Below are 21,042 nucleotides of genomic sequence, written 5' to 3' on the forward strand. Positions count from 1 at the left end.
TTTTCTCCTTTTGAGAGCTTTACTCGGTTGGCTGGAGGGCTAAGGGTCCGGCTCTATCAACTAGCGCCAATATAAACACAGCAATTCCTCCCCAATTAGAAATGCTGAATGCATTGGACTCGGTGCACTGCCGGGGCCGGTTGGTGCAATTAATGCAGCCTTGGTCTCCACTGGCTGCTTCGGATGGCTGGGATGGCTAAGATGTATACAGTTTCAGTTCAAGGCCAGTCAGTGGAAGTCTGATTGGGCAGGTTGGACTCATCATGGAAGTATAAACATGAGGTTGGATGGGTGCTTGGTGGTTGGGGTTTTCTTTGGGTCAGCCATGCTGGGTAGCACCACAGCAGGCCAGGGAGATATATGTGGTAGGAAGGTCAGTCGTAGGGGGAGATCTGGGGAAGGGGAAGCTGCATTTCAGCTGTGCAAACTCTTCAGATTCAACTGTTAAAGTAGAGAAGATGTGATCAGAACAGTCAGGATCTGTATGTACTGGCAGCAACACATTATGGCTTCGGATTGCACTTCAGATGTGCAATGACACAGGTTACTTTGCTATTCGTCTACTGCTGTTAAATATTTAATGAACTACAAACATTTTTTTTTCATGACAAATTACTGCAGGATTATTCTAGAACTATGTAATTTTACATATTTGTATTTTTAATTTATATACTTGAAACCATCCTTGTTAAAGCTGATATAGAACTTGAAATTGTAGAGCACAGGAGCAAAATAACACAATGTGTTACTTTAATTACTTTACTACTGTGGTATGTTTGTATAACTTGGTGCATCAGGTACAAGCCAGCGTGAATACTAAAAACTACAATTAAGCACAGAAAAAAACTCTGACTCTGAAGTTTTCAAAATAGCAAAACCTGCAAGACAGGGATAGTAGACCATTGTTCATTGTCCTGTCTCCTTTTGTCCAGTGGCCATTGTGCATTGCGTGTTCCTGAGGTGTTGGTTTGCGTTATCAGCTTGGGGTGCTCCACTCTCTCAAAGATAGTTTGCTAACAGAGCTTTCACTCCATTGCCTCTAATGAAAATCCATACTAAACATTTAGCCCTGTGTGAGAAAGGGGGGAAATTCAATAAGACACTTAACACAATTTATAAATTACAGGAAGAACCAATCGAACCACAAGGCAAAATGGAGAAATGTTTTTATGTTTATATCTGTTCATTTTGCTACATTTTGGGAGCCATAGTAGCAGCTGCCTGCGTGTGGTGAGCGTAAAGAGGTTGAAATCTATTTTCTCAGCCAAAATGAAGTCCAATGCCGTGTCTTTATTCAGACTTCTTTTCCACACAGATTATCAGTCATGCCGCCAGAGATGTCTCCACTGGGGTATTCCCCAAACTAATGGTCGCTCTTGGACAGCGCCGTCAATAGTAAACTAATCTGCAGCCTGCAAGGCACAGGAAACAAATCTCATTAGCACTCATTGAACTATCTTCCAAGGAAACTTTCATCTTTAGACCACTCTGACAACAGGCCTGAAAGCCAGACTAATGTCACTTACTAGTTCTGGGTTTAATGGCTGCCTGAAAATGTTTAATAGATGGATGGGCAGTAAAAGAGAGAAGTAATCTGGGTGAAGCTGTTTGTTCATGTTTACAACAATACTGTAAGGTAGTGTAGTTGTAAAGTTATGCAAGACCATGTTTTTGTTGCAGCAACTATTCATTGATAAACATGTTAACATCATGTTGAAACTCCCTCCCCACATTTTTTCTAAATGTTTGCTTATGCCTATATTTATGGTATGATAGTTGCATACCATACCAAAACCTTCTTTTCCCTCCTTTATTTTTTCTTCTCAGTTTATCATATCCTCTTCTTACCCTTTATTTGTCTGTTGATTATATAAATATATGTTTCTGCCAATCTTTGTGAAACAAGTAATAAAAACTAATAAAAATGCTGGTAAAAATGGTATTGATAAAGTAATTATCCAAAGTCCTTCTTGGTAATTATTTGCTGAATTAGGAGGCTATTATGCCCATCTTTCCACAGAATTCAGTTAAAATGAAAATGTTTCTTTTCTTTTTATTTTTAGGGTAAATGGTAAATTTCGACATGCTTCACGCTTCTCTGGCAGTCCCCTGGACTGCTTGCTGAACAGAAACTAGTAAACTGATATTTGGAGTGATGCCTCCACACTGTGGCTGAAGCTATAAAATACAAGCTTTGCTCATATTCAACCACTAGAGGGCGACATCAGATTAGCAGCACATCCCGCGAGGTTTGGAGATCTCTCATTGTTTGTTTACAACCAGGGGACTTCCTGCTTGTCGGTAGCTTTCTCCATAGTAAGCTAACTAAATAATTAAATTTCACAGGTCGCCTGTCAAGATGGGATGTGATGGTGGCACGATTCCTAAAAGACACGAGTTGGTGAAAGGACCCAAAAAAGTCGAGAAGGTGTGTTATGCTTGTTTTTTTCCTACATTTTCTAGCTCCTTACCTGTAGCGACGTTCTGGAAAGCTCTCTGCATATCGCTAACTGTTAGCCAGCTAGCATAAAAACTCTATATTATTGTAGCTGTTTACCTTTAAATTATTTAATTATGGAGTTATGAACTGTTTTTACGCACATTAGGTAATCATGAGGTATTCTACCCAAGGAACTGATTTAATTTCTACACGGTTTTCTTGTTGAAGACGTGATGTACACGAAGATAGGCTAAGTAGTAAGCTAACGTTAGCCGTTAAAATATAGTAGTTAACGGTTGTATAAAATTCACGAGGAAGGACGAAAGTAATACTATTTATATTAATGTATTGAATTTATACTTTAACCACTCTCTTGAGGCAGGGTATCTCTTACTTGATTCTAGCGTTTGCATTATGCGTCTAGGTCGATAAAAATGCAGAGCTGGCAGCCAAATGGAAGTACTGTGCCTTGAGCCAGGAAAAACTCAGACGCCCCATCGCTGCTTGTGACCTGGGAAGGTGAGAGTTGATTTTATGTTTATCGTCAATCGCTAAAATCTCCTGCTTTGTTACGACTGTAGACAAAAGATGGGTTGATAATGTGACACTGAGTGAAGATATTGCGTCTGTGTGTGCAACTCAGCCGCAGACCTGCGTCAAAAATCTCAATTTAACTGGCAAACTAATGAGATTGTCACCATCAGCATAGTCCAGCCATCCATTTTCTGTACCTTTTTATATAGAACGCTATGTACTAAACTCTTCAGAACCATGTTTCGTTCAGGCTCTATAACAAAGATGCAATCATTGAATATCTTCTGGATAAGTCTGCTGACAGGCCCAATGCTGAGGCGGTTGCACACATCCGAGGGATAAAGGTATGTTGAAGTCACTGAAGTCTTGTACAAACTTTCCTGTTTCTAAGTGTATCTGAATTTATTTTTTTGTGGGGGGGGGGGTTTATACTTCTGTGCATTTCTCTTTGATTTCATGTATGATTTTTTTGTTCTCCTGTGCATGTTCGTTCTTTTACTCCTTTACTAGGATATAAAGGAGCTGAACTTGACCGACAACCCTGAGTGGGAGGGAGAAAGAAGAAATGCTAAAGGCGACCGTTACGAGGACATCCACTGTGGCATGTTCATTTGCCCTGTTGTTGGTCTGGAGATGAACGGCAAGCACAGGTAAACAACATCAAGCAGAAGGGCTTCAACCTAATAATAATCGAAATGCAGGTGCACAACTGAAGAAATGACTTAAAGGAAGGCTCTCCATTCATTTCAAAGGTCAACTTTGTGCACCTGTTTTTACTGTAGTCTAATGCTCTCCACCTGATCAGATGAGACTTAATTTATAGACTCATTAGATTCTTGGCTAGCTCTTTGTTGATCACATCATGTCATTAAATTCAGGTCATCTGTATCATTGTTTCTCATAGATGTCTTTATCTAACAGGAGCTGTGTCTTGATTCCTCTGGTTGTATTATTTTTAGTGTTATTTATAAATAAGCAATACAATGTGAAAACATTAAAAAGGCACTCATCAGTTCTCATCACGAGTATCAAATCTCTCATCCATTGGTTTAGATTTAACAGTGTTAGAAATGCATCACACAAACAAGAGAACTCCGTTACAAATTTTTGTTCACTGTGTGCAGGGAATAGCCACAGAAAAAAGGCTGGAAAGGTTCAATAAAGAAACATTTTGTGTTTAATATTCCCTGATATTTTCCTTTTCAGGTTTTGTTACCTGCGGACCTGTGGTTGTGTCTTCTCTGACCGGGCCCTGAAGGAGGTCAAGACAGAAATCTGCCACAAGGTGAGCACTATTTCATCTTGTCTTTCCCTGTCACTCTTGTTCAACTTATCCCTTTCATGTTTATGTAGCCTATACTAGCTTTGTAGGCAGTATAAAATTGTAACCGACATGAAAGCACTTAAATATTCAACTCCTTCCAAATTTACATTTTTTATGGGCTAGTTTTACACATAAAAACATGGCTACATATTTGAGCTGCTTCATTTATAATTGCCAATACTTGAGTTTGCAACAGAATTCTTTGATGGATTAGTAGTTTGCAAACCTTGTATCTTGTTACATTTTCCTGATAGATTTCAAATCCATTCTTCCATGCATCTGCTCTCCATTACTAACTCCTCAGTGTTTGGCAGGCTTTCTGCTTGTTTGATTAACATATAGGGACTTTTCAATGCTAATGCTATATCAATAAACAGTGTTGATATTTATGTAGATAACAAACTACCAGTCTGGCAGTGGTGTGGTCTCAGTCTGTTGCTCAGATGGTCATGAATGTAAGTTAAAAGTTTGAAGTTTGATGTTTTAAAGCTCCCATGGGGGTCTTGGGAGGAAGCGACTTGCGTTACTATAGTCTGCACCTAGCTGCCACAAATCCCTCTGTAGTTCAGTGGTAAACAGACAACCTACTCCAATTTGACCCTATTCTGATGTGTGATTATCTTAAACTTTTTTGGCAAATTTTGCATTTTTTGGCATTGTTTCTGTCATCACTGCCCAAAGTGGAACTTTTTTCGTATACCCAGCTAACTTGACAACATCACAAATATACAACTCTTGTTCTTCAACTGTCTATAGGGATCTGTAAGCTTCACTATGCCATTTTTCAAGACAGTGACACAATTTTGAGTCTTATTTTGAGGTAGCATAAAGCAGATAAATTCTGTCACTGCTGTTTTCATGTATCTGTTGAAGCGTCAGTTTCACTAAAGATCAGTTGTTTGACTTTGCCAGAAACAACATCTGAAACCACAGGAAGATTGTACGTCTTGCATTTTAAAGAGGGAAGAAGAGAAGGGATCTTATTCTTGTAATTGTCTTTATTTATTTGTTTTCACCTGTACTCCTTAATTCGTTAAAAAAAAGATAAAAAGACAATAGTTTTATCAGCAAGTGTGTTTTTCAAACTGAACAACATACAGAACAATATGAAATTAAATAATATTAAATATTAAATTCAATTAAACAATATTAAATCTATATTCAGTAGTTTATTCAATACTTTGTGTATTCTAGTTGTCTCAGATGTATCTGTTATGTACTTGTGTTATTTTTTTTAATAGAAGCCATTGTACTTGCTTTAACTTCATTGCTTTACTCTAAAGATATTTTCACCTTCTGGCATATAAACTGTCTCATGATCATCAAAAAAATAAATAGATAAATATATCTATGAACAGTAGTGTGATACAGACTCTGAAGTTTACAGTGCATCATCCCTTTGTTCTCAGGACAGTTTTTTCCTTCTCCCATGTTTGACACAGCCACTGAACAAGTGCAAATAATCTGAACTGCATGTAGCCTGATCTTTGTTTAGGGTATCAACAGTGATTTCATGCTCCAGCACTGCTGTTAAAGTAGCTGCTTTTGCTGCTTGAGTTGCTCTGTGTAGCTAGCAGCCATGACGGGTCTATGGGAACGGTTGCCTGCCTCAGCACCTTGTTTCTGTGCCACTGCTCCAGACAGTCCAGTGCTTCGGGAAAGGTGTTTCTCGCAAACTTATTGGCAAACATGCTGTTCCTGTTAATGATCCAAGGCAGGTCTTCTATTCCATAGATACAGATGTCTCGTACATAATGCCCTGGAAAATAACATCAACAATTTTGGTCATGTAGATTTGTGTATTTTATTGCTACACAAAAATCTTTATCTTATTTCCATCTCCTACCAGTGAATGGTCATATAAAACACAGAATAAACCTATTAGAGAGTACATCATATCAGATGAATCCTCCTATCAGTTCTTTTGTTGAGTAAATCTTGGGTTGCCTTAGCAAGTAATTGGTCCTGTAATCCTGTTTGGAGCCAAAGAGCCAAACATAACCAGGACAAAGAGTAGGGAGACATTTTTTTATTTCATAGGATACGGGTAGAGTATGAGGTAGACTAGCATTATGAATATGATATTAATAAGTACTAGTTTGTGTATGTAGTTTTGAGATTAGCAACAAAAAAGCTTATTTATGCTTATACTTATTTAGCAGTAATAATTTCTTTGTAAATTACAGAACAGATTCTAAATGACATTTTCATAGTGTCAATAATTAAGGTAGACCATAGATAAGCCCGCTGTACAGTTATTAATCAGTAAAATAGTACCTCTACTGTACTGTACCTTTGCAGCCATTGTGTACCCTTCCCTCTTGATCCCTCCATTTGATTGCCCGGATGTCTCCTGCCCAGCCGCCATCTATGTGGCTGCCTGGAGCCTCTTCAAACACATAACCAAATAAAATGAATCATTAGTATGTAACCTAATTTAATTCTGAGGATTTACTTAGCCCTATTTGGGACTGTTACATCCCCTGCGTGGGAGACAGCCCAGGATGCTTGTCATAGAGAAGCTTAGGGAACCGGCTGTGTTACTGATCTTTATCAGAAATGAGGAAGTTAACCAGATGTACGTTTGCAAAACCAAACTGACTGTTTCAAAACACTTCCAATAAAGAATAAATGTCATCTTTGTGCAGCTTGTCCAAGGAAGTTTTCAAATGCGGCGTCTTCTTTACCTCATTCACATGTCTACTTAACCTTCCCACTTCCAATTAAGAGCACTGTGCAGCTGCTTTCTTAAGCTTTTCTATGGGAAGCATCCAAACAGTATTTACTTATTACAAGTGTAATTCTCCAAATATAAGTACAGCCCTATGAAAGTCATAAACAACAAGAAAAAGCCATCAGTATCAATACTGATATCCGTAAAAGTCTGTGAGGGTTCAGAGCAAAAGCCATGGGGCTGACAGTAAGAATGGGCTAAAGTCCGACTTATTGCTACCTCAACCCAGATATGTTGTAAAAGAATGCAGTTTGTTAGACTTTATTGATTTCCCTTAGGGGAAATAATCCCATCACATTTCAGTCACCCTCTTTAGGTGCATCTAGGGATTCATTGAATCTCTTTAATCAGTTCGCTTTTCAAGACCATTGATAGTATTTCCTAATAATTCACATTCTTCTCTGCTGGTGTAAAAGGGAAATGGTTATTTCAGTTCACCAGAAATTTGACCTTTTGAGACTTAACTCAAGCATTACTTAAGTGTGGGAAATGATAGTAACCAAGGGTTTGTAGTTCACATGTTGTAGTTTACATTTGTGTCATACAGTATGTGTGGAATTTTAAAAAGAAAAAAAGAAAAAAAGGGAAACGCGTTACTTCAAGCAAGCATTTGTTGGTAGTGTTACATAAAAACATTATTTTCATCTTACATTGGTTGCAAACAGCATATTTATCATTCTCCACTGTTTTTTAAGAGCTGTCATATTTCCTAATGTGCCAGTGCCACAGAGCCCAAGTTTCCATCCAAATATAGCACGAATTTTAACTGAATTTCCAGAAAATCTGCAAAAGAAAATTTTAATTACTGTGTGTTTCCATCCAATACTGTTATGCCAATATTAGGAGTTGGCTGCTTTGAGATATAAAAGCTGGTGGTGCTGATTCTACAGTCGAGTTCCATTGCTGAAGAATAACGCACAACAAGATGATGTATTCAAATGAGCACCAGTCAAATCTCGTATGAACGAAAAGTATATTTTAAACTGCTTTAAAGTGTATAAACCGTATAAATGGTAAGAACAGTATCAACACCTCTATAATAAAGTTGTTCTTAATAGTTCTAAACCCCCCAAAAATTCTGCTAAGTTTGTTTAGACAGAAAAAGTGGTGTCTAGAGGGCCCTTATACACATAAACTGGTAGATGGAAACACACATAATGTGATCGCGTCAGTCGTGCTGTGGCTCACTTTAAGGCCAATCCAAGAGTCAAGAATCGGCAGTTTTTACATTGGAGACACTGCTGCCAGTAACTTCTCATACCTCTGACTTTTGCTGCACACAAAAATTGCCATTGTGCCCCTTAAAGGGGAATTTAACTCAGGCCTTCTTGTTCACTATCACATCGCTTTAGATTACACATCCTGTGCAAACTTGAAATCCTGACCTGTGCCATAAGGGCACAGTCAATGAGCCAGTGCATAACATTTGTTAATGATAAAATATGCTGTTTGACCTTGTTCCATTGATTGTATTTCAATATCTCATGTCTCCTTGTTTTAAACATGATAATCACACTAGTTAATAATTAATAGTTTTATACTAGGATTTGTGCTGCAGAAGGCTATGTCAGCAGTCTTAGGGAGTTGCTGCATATCTGTATACCCATTCAAAACGGGCAGTTTACCTTTGATGTGGTTGAGTGTCACCCAGTAGTGCTCGTCTGGACTGAATGTGTCTTTGGACCATTCCAAGAGGTCGTGGGCTATTGGGCTTTTCAAAACAAAGTCTACAAAGGCCCTTGTGAGAGCATAGTAGGCTGTTCCAAAATACACTTGCAGATTGTGTGGAGGAGGACCTTTCTTCAGCCCCAACCCTTTCAAAGCTACATGTGAACCCATGATCTCCCTGTGCTGGAGCTGTGTCCTGTACCTCATAGACACCGGCTGCTTGATCCCAGGCGTCATGTTTCTGTCCCTCCACTCATTGCTCTGCATGTACTGCACCAGTTCCAGGTTGCTTTTGACAGGGAAATCCTGTCCACACAGATTCACCACTTTCCTCCAGCCTATCTTGGAATTTGCTAGATCCTTCATGCAGTTCAAATCTGCTTGCAGGCGGGAAAACCCAGCGTAGGTCACTGTCTCGCTGCGGCTGGAGAGGAAAATATTTTGAAAGCAGCTGACTAGCTTCCGTACGGCTGCCTGGTACTCCCACGGAGCCTTAGAATCCACATGAACACAGTAGACATTTTGTGGCATGTAAATGGCCCGCAACAGGCGCACAAAAAGCTCCAGCTCTTTGTGAACAGTCACAATGAATGCTAAAGGGTAGTCTTCCTCCTCACGGCTCAGAGGTCTTGTGATGAAGTGTAGATATCTGGTCAAAGTGGAACACTGCAGCTGACTATTCAGAATATAGCTTTCCACCTGCAGATAGAAAAAAGACATATCAACATTACACCTTATTAAAATGTATTTAGTCTTGTAACATTTTTTTACTAGAATCTTTACTGGTATTTTCAGGTATACCTCAGTCTGGTCAAAAACACAGTGTCAACTGATGTATTTGGTAAATGGTTTGACTTGACTAACTATTGTAATTTATTATTTTACACATTTGTTTTCTGCACGTTGCTACAACAGATTTATATGTATGTGATTCCCAGTTTTCAAACCGAACAAATATGTGACAGGTAGTCTTGTTAAGTTCTGTGAATGAAAGTTTGACCCAGAATTTCCTGTGCAATTAATTGCTCACAAAATTTTACTCTCCTGAGTGATTGTAGCTAGAAAGAACATACAAAATGAAATAAAACATACCTGGCAGTCACGGTGGTACCATTCTACTCCTTTCTCAGTGCCAGGCAGAAAAGCTTTACATTCAGTGGAAAAGGGCCTGCAACTTGAAGACTCTAGGGGCTTGGGCTCGGGCTCTGTCGGTTTCCATGCCCTCAAGTAAATGACTGAACATATAATAATACTCATCCCCAGGCACAACAGGAAGCTGAATTTTGTCCCTTCAAGCTGGCACATAATAGCCCCGCTTCACCTTATCCAGACAGCACTGCCACAGATAAAACTCCTGCAATAAAGAAACCCAGATTGGTTATTTGCAGAAGGGTCCTGGACCCCTGAGGGATTCTAAACAGGGTTAAATATGTAGGTTAGCACTGATTCATGAAGCCAGTTTTTAGCTCAAGAAATAGAGTTTAATGTACCCCATTTTTTCTAATTGTTATCTGAGATGTGACGCATAACTGGCAACATATTTTCTCGTCTTCATCTTTCTGAAACACTTTTAATAGCATTCCTGAAATATATTGCAATACAACTGATCTTCCTATGGTGGGATTTTTATAATCATGCAGTGGAATAAATGTCACCTCTAGAGAGATGTTGTGTCCATATTTTGCAGCCCAACCGCAATGCAAAACAAAACAAAACCGGTGAAAGGAAACTGTGAAGCAACATTTGGCAAAAAATAGGAGCAGTATAAAGAGAACTGGCAAAGCAGAGTACCTAAATAAACCTTTTAAATGTAGTCTTGGTAGTTTTTGTTTTAAATACTTTGATTCCTGGTAGGAACATGAATTGAAACAAGTGTTGAAATAATTAGCTAGTAAATTAATCAGTTAGTTGATCAATAGAAAAATTCACTACTTACAATTTTCATAATCTGTTAAGTCAGTTATCAAGTAAAAATAACAGACTGTTGCTGGTTATAGCTTGCTTTCTTTTGTTTCATGTAATTATGAAATTAGCTAATACATTTAGCAAACAAAATGAAAATACTTTAAGTGAGGGTAGTTGAAAATTGGGATATTTGTTTATTTCATAAATTCAACAAATAACTAGTGTTCATTTTCATCAATTGAAAAATAACTGACAAGTAATTGTTAGCAATAATGTAAGTGATCACAGCGTTATTTAAAAGATGCTATAGGGACTCACTGTCTTGTCTGGAAGTCTTCAGGAGCCAGATGTGCAAGGTACAACAGATAAGAATTAAGTAAACAAACTACATTTTTGTGAGATATGAGTATACCCAAAAGGTTCCAAACTGACTTCAAAATAATTTAGATGGCAACTTCCTAGTAATAAGTGTGATACTCTGCAGTGTATGTTATCAGTTTGTTTTTATTTAAGACACCTTTGTTGGTATTTTGAACACATTTTACCTGATATTTGTAAGTACCCTCTGAACCTCCCAAGCTACTCAGTAGTATTGGGCATTTTATGTATTGAAGAGTCTACCACTTTGGAAGGAGAATAATATATCAGTTTTGATACTGAAGTCCATCCCTCATCAATAAGGCCTTTTTTGACCTCTTTCAATCAATCTTAGGGCACCTAAAAAAATTGTTTCTGATAGTTTCCACTCATGAGGCCAGTTATTACAATCATGTGGTCTTAGTAATTGCAACTGTCAGTTTTACTAGATGCATTTCCTGTGCTTTTACATTGTATGAGTTCCTGTTTGATTTGCAGTAAGGGTAGCAATTGTTTGCCGAGTTCCCGAAATCATCTTAATACTTGACTTTTACTGTTTAGAATGTCTTTAGTGGGATAAACGCCTCACTTTTCCTCAACATTATGCAGTTTTGGTTAATTAAATGAAACACAATACAACATCTCAAAAGCTGCTTTCACTTGGGGCTGTGAGTTGTTTGGCTCATGTGTAATATAATAGAAAGCATCTTGCATGTGCAAAAAAAATTGATCTTACACCCCAGTGCCCTCTTCAGAGCAGAGAGCATCTCTGAGGATGGTTCTTAGTCCCATGTCAGTGAGGCCTCCTTATTTGAGTACCTCTGCTGTTAAAACCCCTTTCCTCTTGAGAACAGCACCAAAGATACGAATATCTATAAGGGGGATGCCATGGAAATGTGTACGTTTCTGATCTTCTGTCGAGATGTCCCCCACACAAGCCTGTTGTGCTTGCTGCTTCTTTGCCCTCAGTGTTTTTTTTTGTTTTTGTTTTGGCTCAATCAAAACCTTTAGGTCTTAGCTTGAGGTAATAATCATTCCATATGTCTAACGTGCATTTTGGAATTATCTATCTATCTTTCATATTTATGTCACCAAACATCTAAAGCTTATATCAGTGCAACACATATGAACACACACACAGATACAGATTGTACAGAAAAAAATGCCAAAGACATGGCAAGGTTAGTCAGTTACCTTTGAGGCAGTTCAGTCTGTAGTCCTTATGGGGAAGAAGTAAAACATTAGACATCAGCGCCTGTTCTGCTCAATGTTACCAAAGCAGCTACTCCAAATGCGTTATTACAGTCAATACAGAGTCCGGCAGAGAACACAAGTTATTTCCATTGGCACCATCATCAGCAACAACAGGAACAGCATCAGAGGAGGAGTAGTTTCTGTTTTATGTTTGAGCTAAACCCGGTTAACAGGATTACTTCAGCGTTGTTTTAGATAGAGAGAGACACAGGAAGCTGCGCTCTCTCAGCTTGAGGACATGCTGGAGTGAAACAGAGTGTGGTGGGTTTTTTTTCTTTTTTTTCGGTAGTTGTGTTCATTGCTGATTACGTTGCTTCTACCCACATCCCCATGAGATTAAGTCCGTCCCTGCCTGGTTACCAGCAGTAACGCATACACCTGACACACGGGAACACAGTCATACCTCACTCACAGTCTCCCCCCCTAAGGTTTTTTCCACTCTCCTCCCCCATACAGTTTCCTACTCACTGTGTTGCGGCTTTCTTTTTTTATCTTCTTGTTGTACATTATTTTTTCTCAGTCTCCTTTACCTCAGGTTCCTTTCTTCTTTTTTCTTTCAAATGTGTTAAATTCCAGTTCATCTCCCCAGTTAGAGGTGCACATATCGAATTATCCAGTGTCTGTCCACAGAGTACTTTCTCTCTGTCTCGTTCACCTTGTTGTTGCCTGTCTAGTTGCCTTTTTAGTGCTGAAGCAATGCTCTCGTTGACTTGTTCACTGATATGATGATAAGTACTCAGCCCACCGTTGGCCTGTGTCATTGGGGTAATAACAACAGCAGAGTGACTGACTTCAGAGCAGCACCCACAGAGTTTATTTGCTGCTTGGTCAGCTTCTGAGATTATCCCTCTTGTGTTGAACAGAGCACATGGCTGGAGTTCACACCCACTGAGCCTGCATTACGGACACACAATAGATCCCCTACTGGTAACTCAGGGGTTTAATATTTGTGTTTGGATATGGGTGTGTTTCCCTTTTTATGAAGCAGTCACGCAGCTTGTGTTGTTATAATTTTTTGACTAATACACAAAATTATGAATTTGAGATTTTTGCCATCCTTTTTAGGTTTAGTCTGTCTGAGAGAAATGCAAGTATGTTTAATTGTTTGGTTTTTCAGAGACTGTGCCTTGTTCCTCTTGTTAAGTTTCTGTAAACAGTTTACAAATTGTTAAAAACTTTTAAACTTGATTAATTAGATAATGCGTCATCCAGGTAGTAAATTACCCAATAATACACTGGTTTGTAAAACTGGACTTTGCTTAATACACTTTATGAAGGGGCTTCATCAGTTGCAGCGAGTAGGGAAGTCCAAGTAGACTAGATCTTTGGGAGATCCAAACCAGGAAGATTTTTAGACTTTGTAGAATAGTAGATTAAAAACAGAATGGAAATGAAAATTGGTCTACATCATTTATTTATTGCTCATACATTGCAGTGTGATTGTGAGGTGCAACAAGCATAAGATTCATTCTTCTATCTTATCATAGTCATATGCGTCTGACTGTTACTTCCATCTGCGTTAAAGAGCATAGTTAGAAAGCCCACCCCTTTTGGTGCAAAGCTATTAAAAATCCACACCTTAAATGTCTTTCTGACTGACTGACCAACTGAATTTGCTTGTTTCCACTTCATCAGTGTAATTTCAGTGTGGTTTTCCTATCAGATAGACCAAATGTGGCTTGCATGCAAATAGAAAGAAAGGAAAAAAAAAAAGGGATGGGATGTGAGCTTTCATAGCTGTGTTTATAAATGTGTTCGGCACAGTGTATATTTACATATTTTTTTTTTCTAATAAAAAAAGAACTTGTGTTTAGAAATAGCTTGACTTATTTTACTTTTGGCCTCTTCAGTCTACCTATCCCTGCCACAGAAACCTCACAAACAACTTTGGATATTTCCATCAATGAGGATAAACAAACCATTGCTTTGCAAGTGAAAGGAGGTTTACATCTCCTTACCTGTTGTGCACCTGAACCTATTTAAAGTGGTGTTTTTGGAGTTTTAGTCTAATCATATATCATGTTATGAGATTATGTGTTTTTGAAAAGGCTTACTGGATTAATTAACTTTTTCAGAGAAATACATCTTTAAACTAGCCTTATCGGACAGGTCAGGAATAATTCTCTCAATAGATAAAATGTTCAGCTATTTCATGCACTGTAAATATGTGGCTTGAAGGATTTAACACAGGACTACTAAAAAAAAATTGTAAGACAGTCTACCAGAGGCATCTCAACTTTACATTCTGTGGAATCTGATATTCAAAACCAATGATATTTCCCAATATCAATGACAATCATAATATAACACATAAATGCATCAACTTATATGAAATAATCAAATTGATGTTCATTACTCTCAGCTGAATCAGAGTTGTTAAATGGCTGCAGCAAGTGTTTTCTAACGTTTCATACCCTTTAAGTTTCAAAGATACATGCTGAGTATGAACTGCCTTTACATTTGTTGGAAAGGTTTTCCCATATTACCAGTCACAGTCAGTATCTATTAACTGAGGGTCATGTTTGTGCTACAGTGTGGTGACCCGTTTAAAGATGGGGATATCGTTGTGCTCAATGGCACCAAGGAGGAGGTGGAGAAGCTGAGGGAGATGATGGAAGAGAGGCGGACCAAAGCCAAAACTAAGGTGAGTTTTAATTTTAACTGAGTTACAGCTAATATAAGATGATGAAGTGATTTGTGTGTGGGTGGGTTGTTGGAGTTGAATGAACTATAGAATATAGTACTGGGTTCTAGAGAGTGATTTGTCTGTTAACCTTTGAATAATATCTGTTCTTTACTTGAACTAAATTTGTTTTTTTTCTAAACTGATAGCACCAATCAAATTGTTTATTTTGTAATCAATAAAATTCCCCTTCCTGTTCTTAGAAATCAAAGAAGAGCAAAGCAGCTGAAACTGCGTCTACAGCATCGGAATCAAAAGGTTTGTTTAAAGCCAGGTTTAGGCATCATAGATTTTGTTCAGACAAATCTCTTGCTTTACCATTTACATAAACAAAACCAAGCAGCTAACACAAAACCCGAGCCTTTACTTCTTCATTTGAATAATGTTTTGAACATGCTGTGGTGGGGTAAGCTGGGTCATTCAAACCTGTAATTCACATGAAATGTCATTAATTACTGCAAAGTTGCTGATGTAGACTCAACCTGGATACTAACACCTCTCATCTCATGATTTATTTAGTTAGTACATGATAATCTAAACAGTATTCAGACTCGCTGAATATATGACATTTGCTTTGTGAAGTAGCTCATATGCTCTTTTCCACTGATGGTTAGTGTTACTGTTCATAAAAGTGTGGGTTTTTTAGTTTTTAAATTAGTAGAGGTGTTTTTTGTTTCAGGCACGGTAGCCCACCTCTGCTATAAAACACTGATGTGCAGGAGAAAACAAACTCTCTGTACGCCCAATACCAAAGGTTCATATTGCATAACATACTGTGGGATGGTCCGTCAGCAGTGATGTGTCATGAATGTTTTTTTAATTGCCTCATACTTGTTCTGGGAACCAGACATCTTTAGGTTTATTGGTCATCATTTCTCTCTTAAGATCACATAGTGAAAGAAGATTCAGGATAAATTGTTTTGGGTTAGCAACAGAGTGTAGTCATTTTTGACATCAGTCCTATTTTATACATCTCCCAGTGTGAATATGTGCATTACACTTTTCCCAATTTTTATTTCATTTCTTGAGTTTCATTAATAAGCAAGGAAGTGCAAGTCCCATAACTAGTGATATGGAACATGTACAGTTTTTTTTTTTTTTTTTTCAGTCCGGCCCTGCGTTTATGAATCTTAGATCAGAGACTACCAGTATTGTTTGTCATCAAAGAGCACTGGTGTGGTTTCCTGTTTAGTGTTCCAGGACAGCACAAGGCGTTTACAATAAAAAAAAAAACCACCTGGTGCTTATTTGTGTTCCTTAAATCAAAACTCAAAAGATCAAACAGTTTCAGTGAAACAGTTGCAAATATTTTTTCCTGACAAGTACACAAATTATGTTGGTGATTTGAACACAACATTGAATTATCCTCCAGCTTAATCAAATTGCCTGACTCTGGTTTCTTCCAGCAGATGACACACAGTCCTCACAAGTGGATGTAGCAGGGAGGAGCTCACTAAAAGATGGTGGTGAAAGCAGCCAGTCAGGTAGCTAATACTTTGCTTTGATAAATACAGACAAACAAACCTTGGATGTAGACTTTTCCCTACATTTAAAAAGTGCATTGGTGTTGAGCATAGTGTGTAAGGAATCCTCCCCACTTCTAGAGAGCATGGTAGTCATTCTGAAAGATGACATTTTAAAATGCATTGTTTTTTTGTTTTTTTAATACTCAGATGCTGCCGTATAATGAATAAAAGGATAACCTAGTAGTTCCTATAAGCAGTTGGGCATCAAGTTACGTCTTCAGTGATGACATTCAAGTCCAAAGAGTGTTTAAAAAAGCTTTGTCTACGTGTCAAACACCAAATCTAGGCAAACTGATTTTCCTATTGATCTAGCATAAGGTTTTCAGTCATATGTTCAATAAATACAGTCAAGACCAAAGTATTGGGACAGTTACACATAGTTTGTTCTGCAGGTTCTGAGCTTCAGCACATTCAGTTTGAAATAAAATAATGGCTACTACATTAAAGTACCAAGTCTAAGGTTTAATTTGAGTAGGTTTACGTCAATATTGAAAGAACTGGGAGTTGTAGCCCTCTAAACAAATACTGCCCAAATTTTAGGGGTTCAAAAGTGATTGGACAGAAACACATGAAGTCAAACAAAATAATCATGTTTAATATTTTTTGGTAAATCCTTCGCAGTCAATGACTGCCTGAAGTCTTTGACCCACAGACATAAGCAGACACTTTGTGTCTTCCCTGGTGATGATCTCCCAGAGCTTCACTGCAGCCACCTTCAGCTGTTGTTGTTGTTGGGTCTCTCTGCCTCGTGCGTTTGGTCATATGTTTAGAATTGTTGTCCCGCTGAATGATGAGATGTCGTCAGTGAGTTTTGATGCTTTTGACTGAATCTGAGTTTACAGAATGGTCCAGTATAAATCTGCTTTCATCCTGTTGCTTCCGTCAGCAGTGAAATCAGTAAATGCCAGTGTGCCAGTTCAGTTGGCAGCCATACAAGCCCAGGCCCATAGAAGAACCACTGCCATGTTTGACAGACGAGGTGTAACTCTGGGTCATCTCCTCATCTCCTCATCTCCTCAATCTCCTCTTTGCATCATTTTGTTGGAGGTTGATTTTTGTTTCATCAGTCCATAGAACTTCGTTCCTGAACTCTTGCGGGTCTCTATTTGTGAGACAGGTGTGTATTTGTGTGTGAACTGCAGCCTGGCCTTATTGTTTTTGAGGTTTACTAGCAGGTTTGCATCTTGTGGTGAATCCTCTGAGGTCCTGGTAATGAATTCTTGATCGTTGACAAGGAAACATGTACAACTACACTCTGTAGGGTTTTCTTGACTTCCTGTGCAGTCGTGTATTGGTCTTTCTTCACCATGCAAGTGATTTTCTGCTCATTCAGAAGACTTGTGTTCCTTTCGTCTACCAGCTCATTTGTCATTTTCTAGTTTTCCTGTACACACCTGCTTTTTTTAGATTGTACCCAACTGTGGATTTTTGCAAACCAACTATTTTTGACATCTCTCTACCAGATTTATGCTTTTTTTGAGCCTCATTATCTTCTCCACTTGCATGGTCACCTCTTGACTCAATCTAATGGCAGTTCTCAACTCTGAGTCAACTCTGAGCCATTGGTGAGCTTTTTTTGTGCATGAACTAACATTGAAACGACACACAGCTGCCCAAGAAACATTTAGTAGCCAAGTGTCCAATTACTTTTGAACCCCAAATTTGGGCACTATGTATTTAAAGGGCTATATCTCCCAACGTGTTCTTTCTACATTGATATAAACCTACTCAAATTAAAGGTAAAACTTGACACTTTAATGTAGTAGCCATTTTTTATTTCAAATTGAATGTGCTGAAAGTCGGAGCCTGAAGAGCAAAAAAAGTGTGTACAGTCTTGACTGTTATTGCGACTCCAGAGACTTGTTTTTCTTTGTTATGATCCTGATCCTGTTTTTTTGTTTTCCGTTTCCTTTGCCATTTTACCACCCAGATGTGGCTGGACCTTCTGGATCCTCCAGCTCCTCTAAAGGCACAAAGTCTTCAACAGCCTCCGCGACCAAGAGGTCGATCCAGGAAATGAGGGAGAAGTCAGAGGCCTTCAAATCCCTGTTCACCACCCACAGCTCCGCCAAGCGCACTAAAGAGCAGACATCCAACTGGGTCACCCACACCCCATATCACTTCTAGTAACTAAATCAGCGCAAAGACCACCATTTTCAGATTGCTCCAGAAATTTTGACCCATTAGAGACAAATTACTGATAAATGTAGTTCTGCATACCCAGCTCCAACACACACACACACACACACACATGCAGGCATACACATACAAACACACACATTACCCACATGACCCCTAATAATGTCACAAATGTGTGGACTCATTCCCAACTTGTCTCTTCAGTCCCTGGTAGCACAGTGTTTACATGTTGTGAACATTTTGTTAATAGCTCCCCAAGCTCTTCAGACTCTTTGTTTTGTAACCTAATTCCTCCCCCATGTATTCCCCTGCCTCAATGTGTTCTCAGTCGCAGGTAATTTGAGATTTGATGCTAGGCAGACTTTGTCATGTCTGTCACTCTACTGTCTCCTAGTGGACATACTGCAGCTTTTTAAAGTGATCTCTAAATGGTTGAAACACTGATAAATACATTTAACAAGTTTAGCAAAGGACACAAGTATTTTTTGTTTCAGTGTATTGGTTATTTGTTTTTCTTGAAAAGTTTGGTAAAAAGTGAGTCAGAGTTTAATGCCCCTCAAAAGTATCTCACGCATTTATTGAGGCTTTTGATGCTCATAAATCAACAAAAACTAAAGACAAACCATACAGGAAGTAGCTGTAATGTAACAGGGCGATAAGAAACATGGTTTTAGCTCAGTTCTCTTCCTCAGTCTTGAGCATCACAAGCTTCAATATTTGCCATTTCTTTTTCCAAACAAAGTGCTTCCAACTGTCTGTTTTTCAAATATCATAATGTGAAAACTAACAAAATATGCTATGTTGGTTTCCAGTTTTTAATAGTAAAATGTAGGGAAATTTAATTATATTTATTTTCTACATAATCTTCTGACGGAGTTTTTAAGGGAGATTTTAAAAAATGTTTCTTTCTTCTTGTTTGCAGTTGGACAGTCAGTAATTTCTTTTTCTTTTTTTTTTACATGTGATGAGCAAAATTCAAAATAAATTTGTATTCAGTCACATTAAGTTGATTTTTTTTTTTTTTTTTTTTTTTTTAAATTCCCTCACTCTGTTCGTTTGTTGTGATGTCTATCTTATACGTAGAATGCACAACATTTTTCCTTTATTTTGTGTTTTGCCTGGTTACACAATGCTAGGAAATGCAAGGAAGAGCAGCAATTACCTGTGATGACAGCAGCAACAACTCCCTGTTGTGCACTTCAAAGGAAAATTCACACCAAAAAACAAGCTATAAAAAGCTTATATTAAATACAGCAGATTAAATGTTTACATGGAAGAGGTGTGAAAATGAAATCTCTTGGGAGGTTTAGTGCACAGTGTGTTGATGAGACACCCAGCTGGAAAACAGCTATCTTCATAAATATTACAAGAACAGATGTTGTCCTGTTGCTTGGTTGCTGTCACACATATGGTCCTGCTTGTGTCTCTTTCACTGTCTTATACAGGGGGATCGTAACAGAAGCCTCCGATCTGATAAGGCCATTGGTCGAGAAACTGTTCAGATATTTTACGTAAGTAAAAGTAGCAATAACTGTAAAAATTATTTTAGAAAATTATTGAAGTGACAGTAATAGTCCTGCAACAAATTTGTTACTTAATATTTTCCCCCAGTCAAAAATGTGTTTTTACCTGTTTTGACCACCTAAATTAATTAACTCAAAAATAAACAAAAAACGAGTTGTACACAAAAACCTAATTAAAATTAAGACCACCACTGCAGAAGTAAAACAAAATAGGAGAATTAAATGTGTACTCTTAAACATTAGATTGCTCCCATCCAAAGCTGTATTAGTAAATGATCTAATATCAGATAATCATATTGATATATTTAATCTTAACACCTGGCTGACATCATGACACCTGGCTGTGTCATGATGAATATGTTAGCCTAAATGAATCCACTCCCCCCAGACATATTAATACTCACATTTGTCGAGGAAGTGGAGTTGCAACCATTTTTAAATCAAGCCTAATAATCAACCCTAAACTCAATTATAACTCATTTGAAAGCCTGGTTCTTAGTCTGACACATCCGTCATGGAAAACTTTAAAGCCTATTTTATTTCTTTTAGTGTACGGCGTTCCAGTTCCATAGAACTGCGTTTATCTCATTATGAGACTCAGTTGGTTTCGCTCAGGGTGTAAATAAACCCACTCACTGTTTAAACCACACCCTCGACCTCGTTCTGACTTCTGGCTTCGAAATTGAACATTTAATAGTCTTTCCACAGAATCCTCTTTTATCGGACCATTATTTGGTAACTTTTGAATTTCTATTACTGGACTACACACTATTAGGCAGAAATGTCTTTTCTAGATTCCTATCCGATAGTGCTGTAGCTAAATATAGGGAACTGATTCCATCAGCACTTAATTCACTTCCATGTTTCAATATAGCAGAGGAATCTTATGCTAACTTTAGTTCATCCCAAATTGATCATCCTCATGAGAATGACACTCGACTCTTATTTTCCCTCT

At 38.1% G+C, this 21,042-nt stretch overlaps 2 protein-coding genes across 3 annotated transcripts; one reads left to right on the forward strand and one right to left on the reverse strand.

The window, feature by feature from the left end:
* Positions 1–2,258: 2,258 nt before the first annotated feature.
* On the forward strand, positions 2,259–19,527 carry rtf2 (replication termination factor 2). Of its 2 annotated transcripts, none has more exons than XM_040159816.1 (9): positions 2,259–2,428; positions 2,865–2,959; positions 3,225–3,318; positions 3,485–3,624; positions 4,181–4,259; positions 14,750–14,860; positions 15,103–15,157; positions 16,306–16,383; positions 18,356–19,527. In XM_040159816.1, the coding sequence occupies exons 1-9, from the start codon at positions 2,360–2,362 to the stop codon at positions 18,550–18,552; spliced, it is 918 nt and encodes a 305-aa protein (XP_040015750.1). In that variant the 5' UTR covers positions 2,259–2,359; the 3' UTR covers positions 18,553–19,527. The 2 variants fall into 2 exon arrangements, with proteins under 2 accessions (XP_040015750.1, XP_040015751.1); XM_040159817.1 differs by having other exon boundaries at positions 16,309–16,383.
* On the reverse strand, positions 5,390–13,023 carry gcnt7 (glucosaminyl (N-acetyl) transferase family member 7). Its single transcript, XM_040159815.1, has 5 exons — positions 12,157–13,023; positions 9,793–10,054; positions 8,658–9,399; positions 6,592–6,687; positions 5,390–6,057 (listed from the first exon to the last, which is right to left on the reverse strand). Exons 2-5 carry the CDS (start codon positions 10,003–10,005, stop codon positions 5,810–5,812), a joined length of 1,299 nt encoding a protein of 432 aa, XP_040015749.1. The 5' UTR covers positions 10,006–10,054; positions 12,157–13,023; the 3' UTR covers positions 5,390–5,809.
* Positions 19,528–21,042: the final 1,515 nt, after the last annotated feature.

The sequence above is a fragment of the Xiphias gladius genome, chromosome 21 (genome assembly GCF_016859285.1).
Source record: "Xiphias gladius isolate SHS-SW01 ecotype Sanya breed wild chromosome 21, ASM1685928v1, whole genome shotgun sequence".
Classification (NCBI taxonomy): Eukaryota; Metazoa; Chordata; class Actinopteri; order Istiophoriformes; family Xiphiidae; genus Xiphias; species Xiphias gladius.

Excerpts from the sequence above, each read along its gene's own strand:
- gcnt7 (XM_040159815.1), bottom strand. The coding sequence starts at position 10,005 with ATGTGCCAGCTTGAAGGGACAAAATTCAGCTTCCTGTTGTGCCTGGGG. Across the intron at positions 9,400-9,792 it reads GGTACCACCGTGACTGCCAG|GTGGAAAGCTATATTCTGAA; the intron begins GTATGTTTTATT and ends TTCTATCTGCAG. Across the intron at positions 6,058-6,591 it reads GGTACACAATGGCTGCAAAG|GGCATTATGTACGAGACATC; the intron begins GTACAGTACAGT and ends GTTATTTTCCAG.
- rtf2 (XM_040159816.1), top strand. The coding sequence starts at position 2,360 with ATGGGATGTGATGGTGGCACGATTCCTAAAAGACACGAGTTGGTGAAA. Across the intron at positions 3,319-3,484 it reads CACACATCCGAGGGATAAAG|GATATAAAGGAGCTGAACTT; the intron begins GTATGTTGAAGT and ends CTCCTTTACTAG. Across the intron at positions 15,158-16,305 it reads TACAGCATCGGAATCAAAAG|CAGATGACACACAGTCCTCA; the intron begins GTTTGTTTAAAG and ends GGTTTCTTCCAG.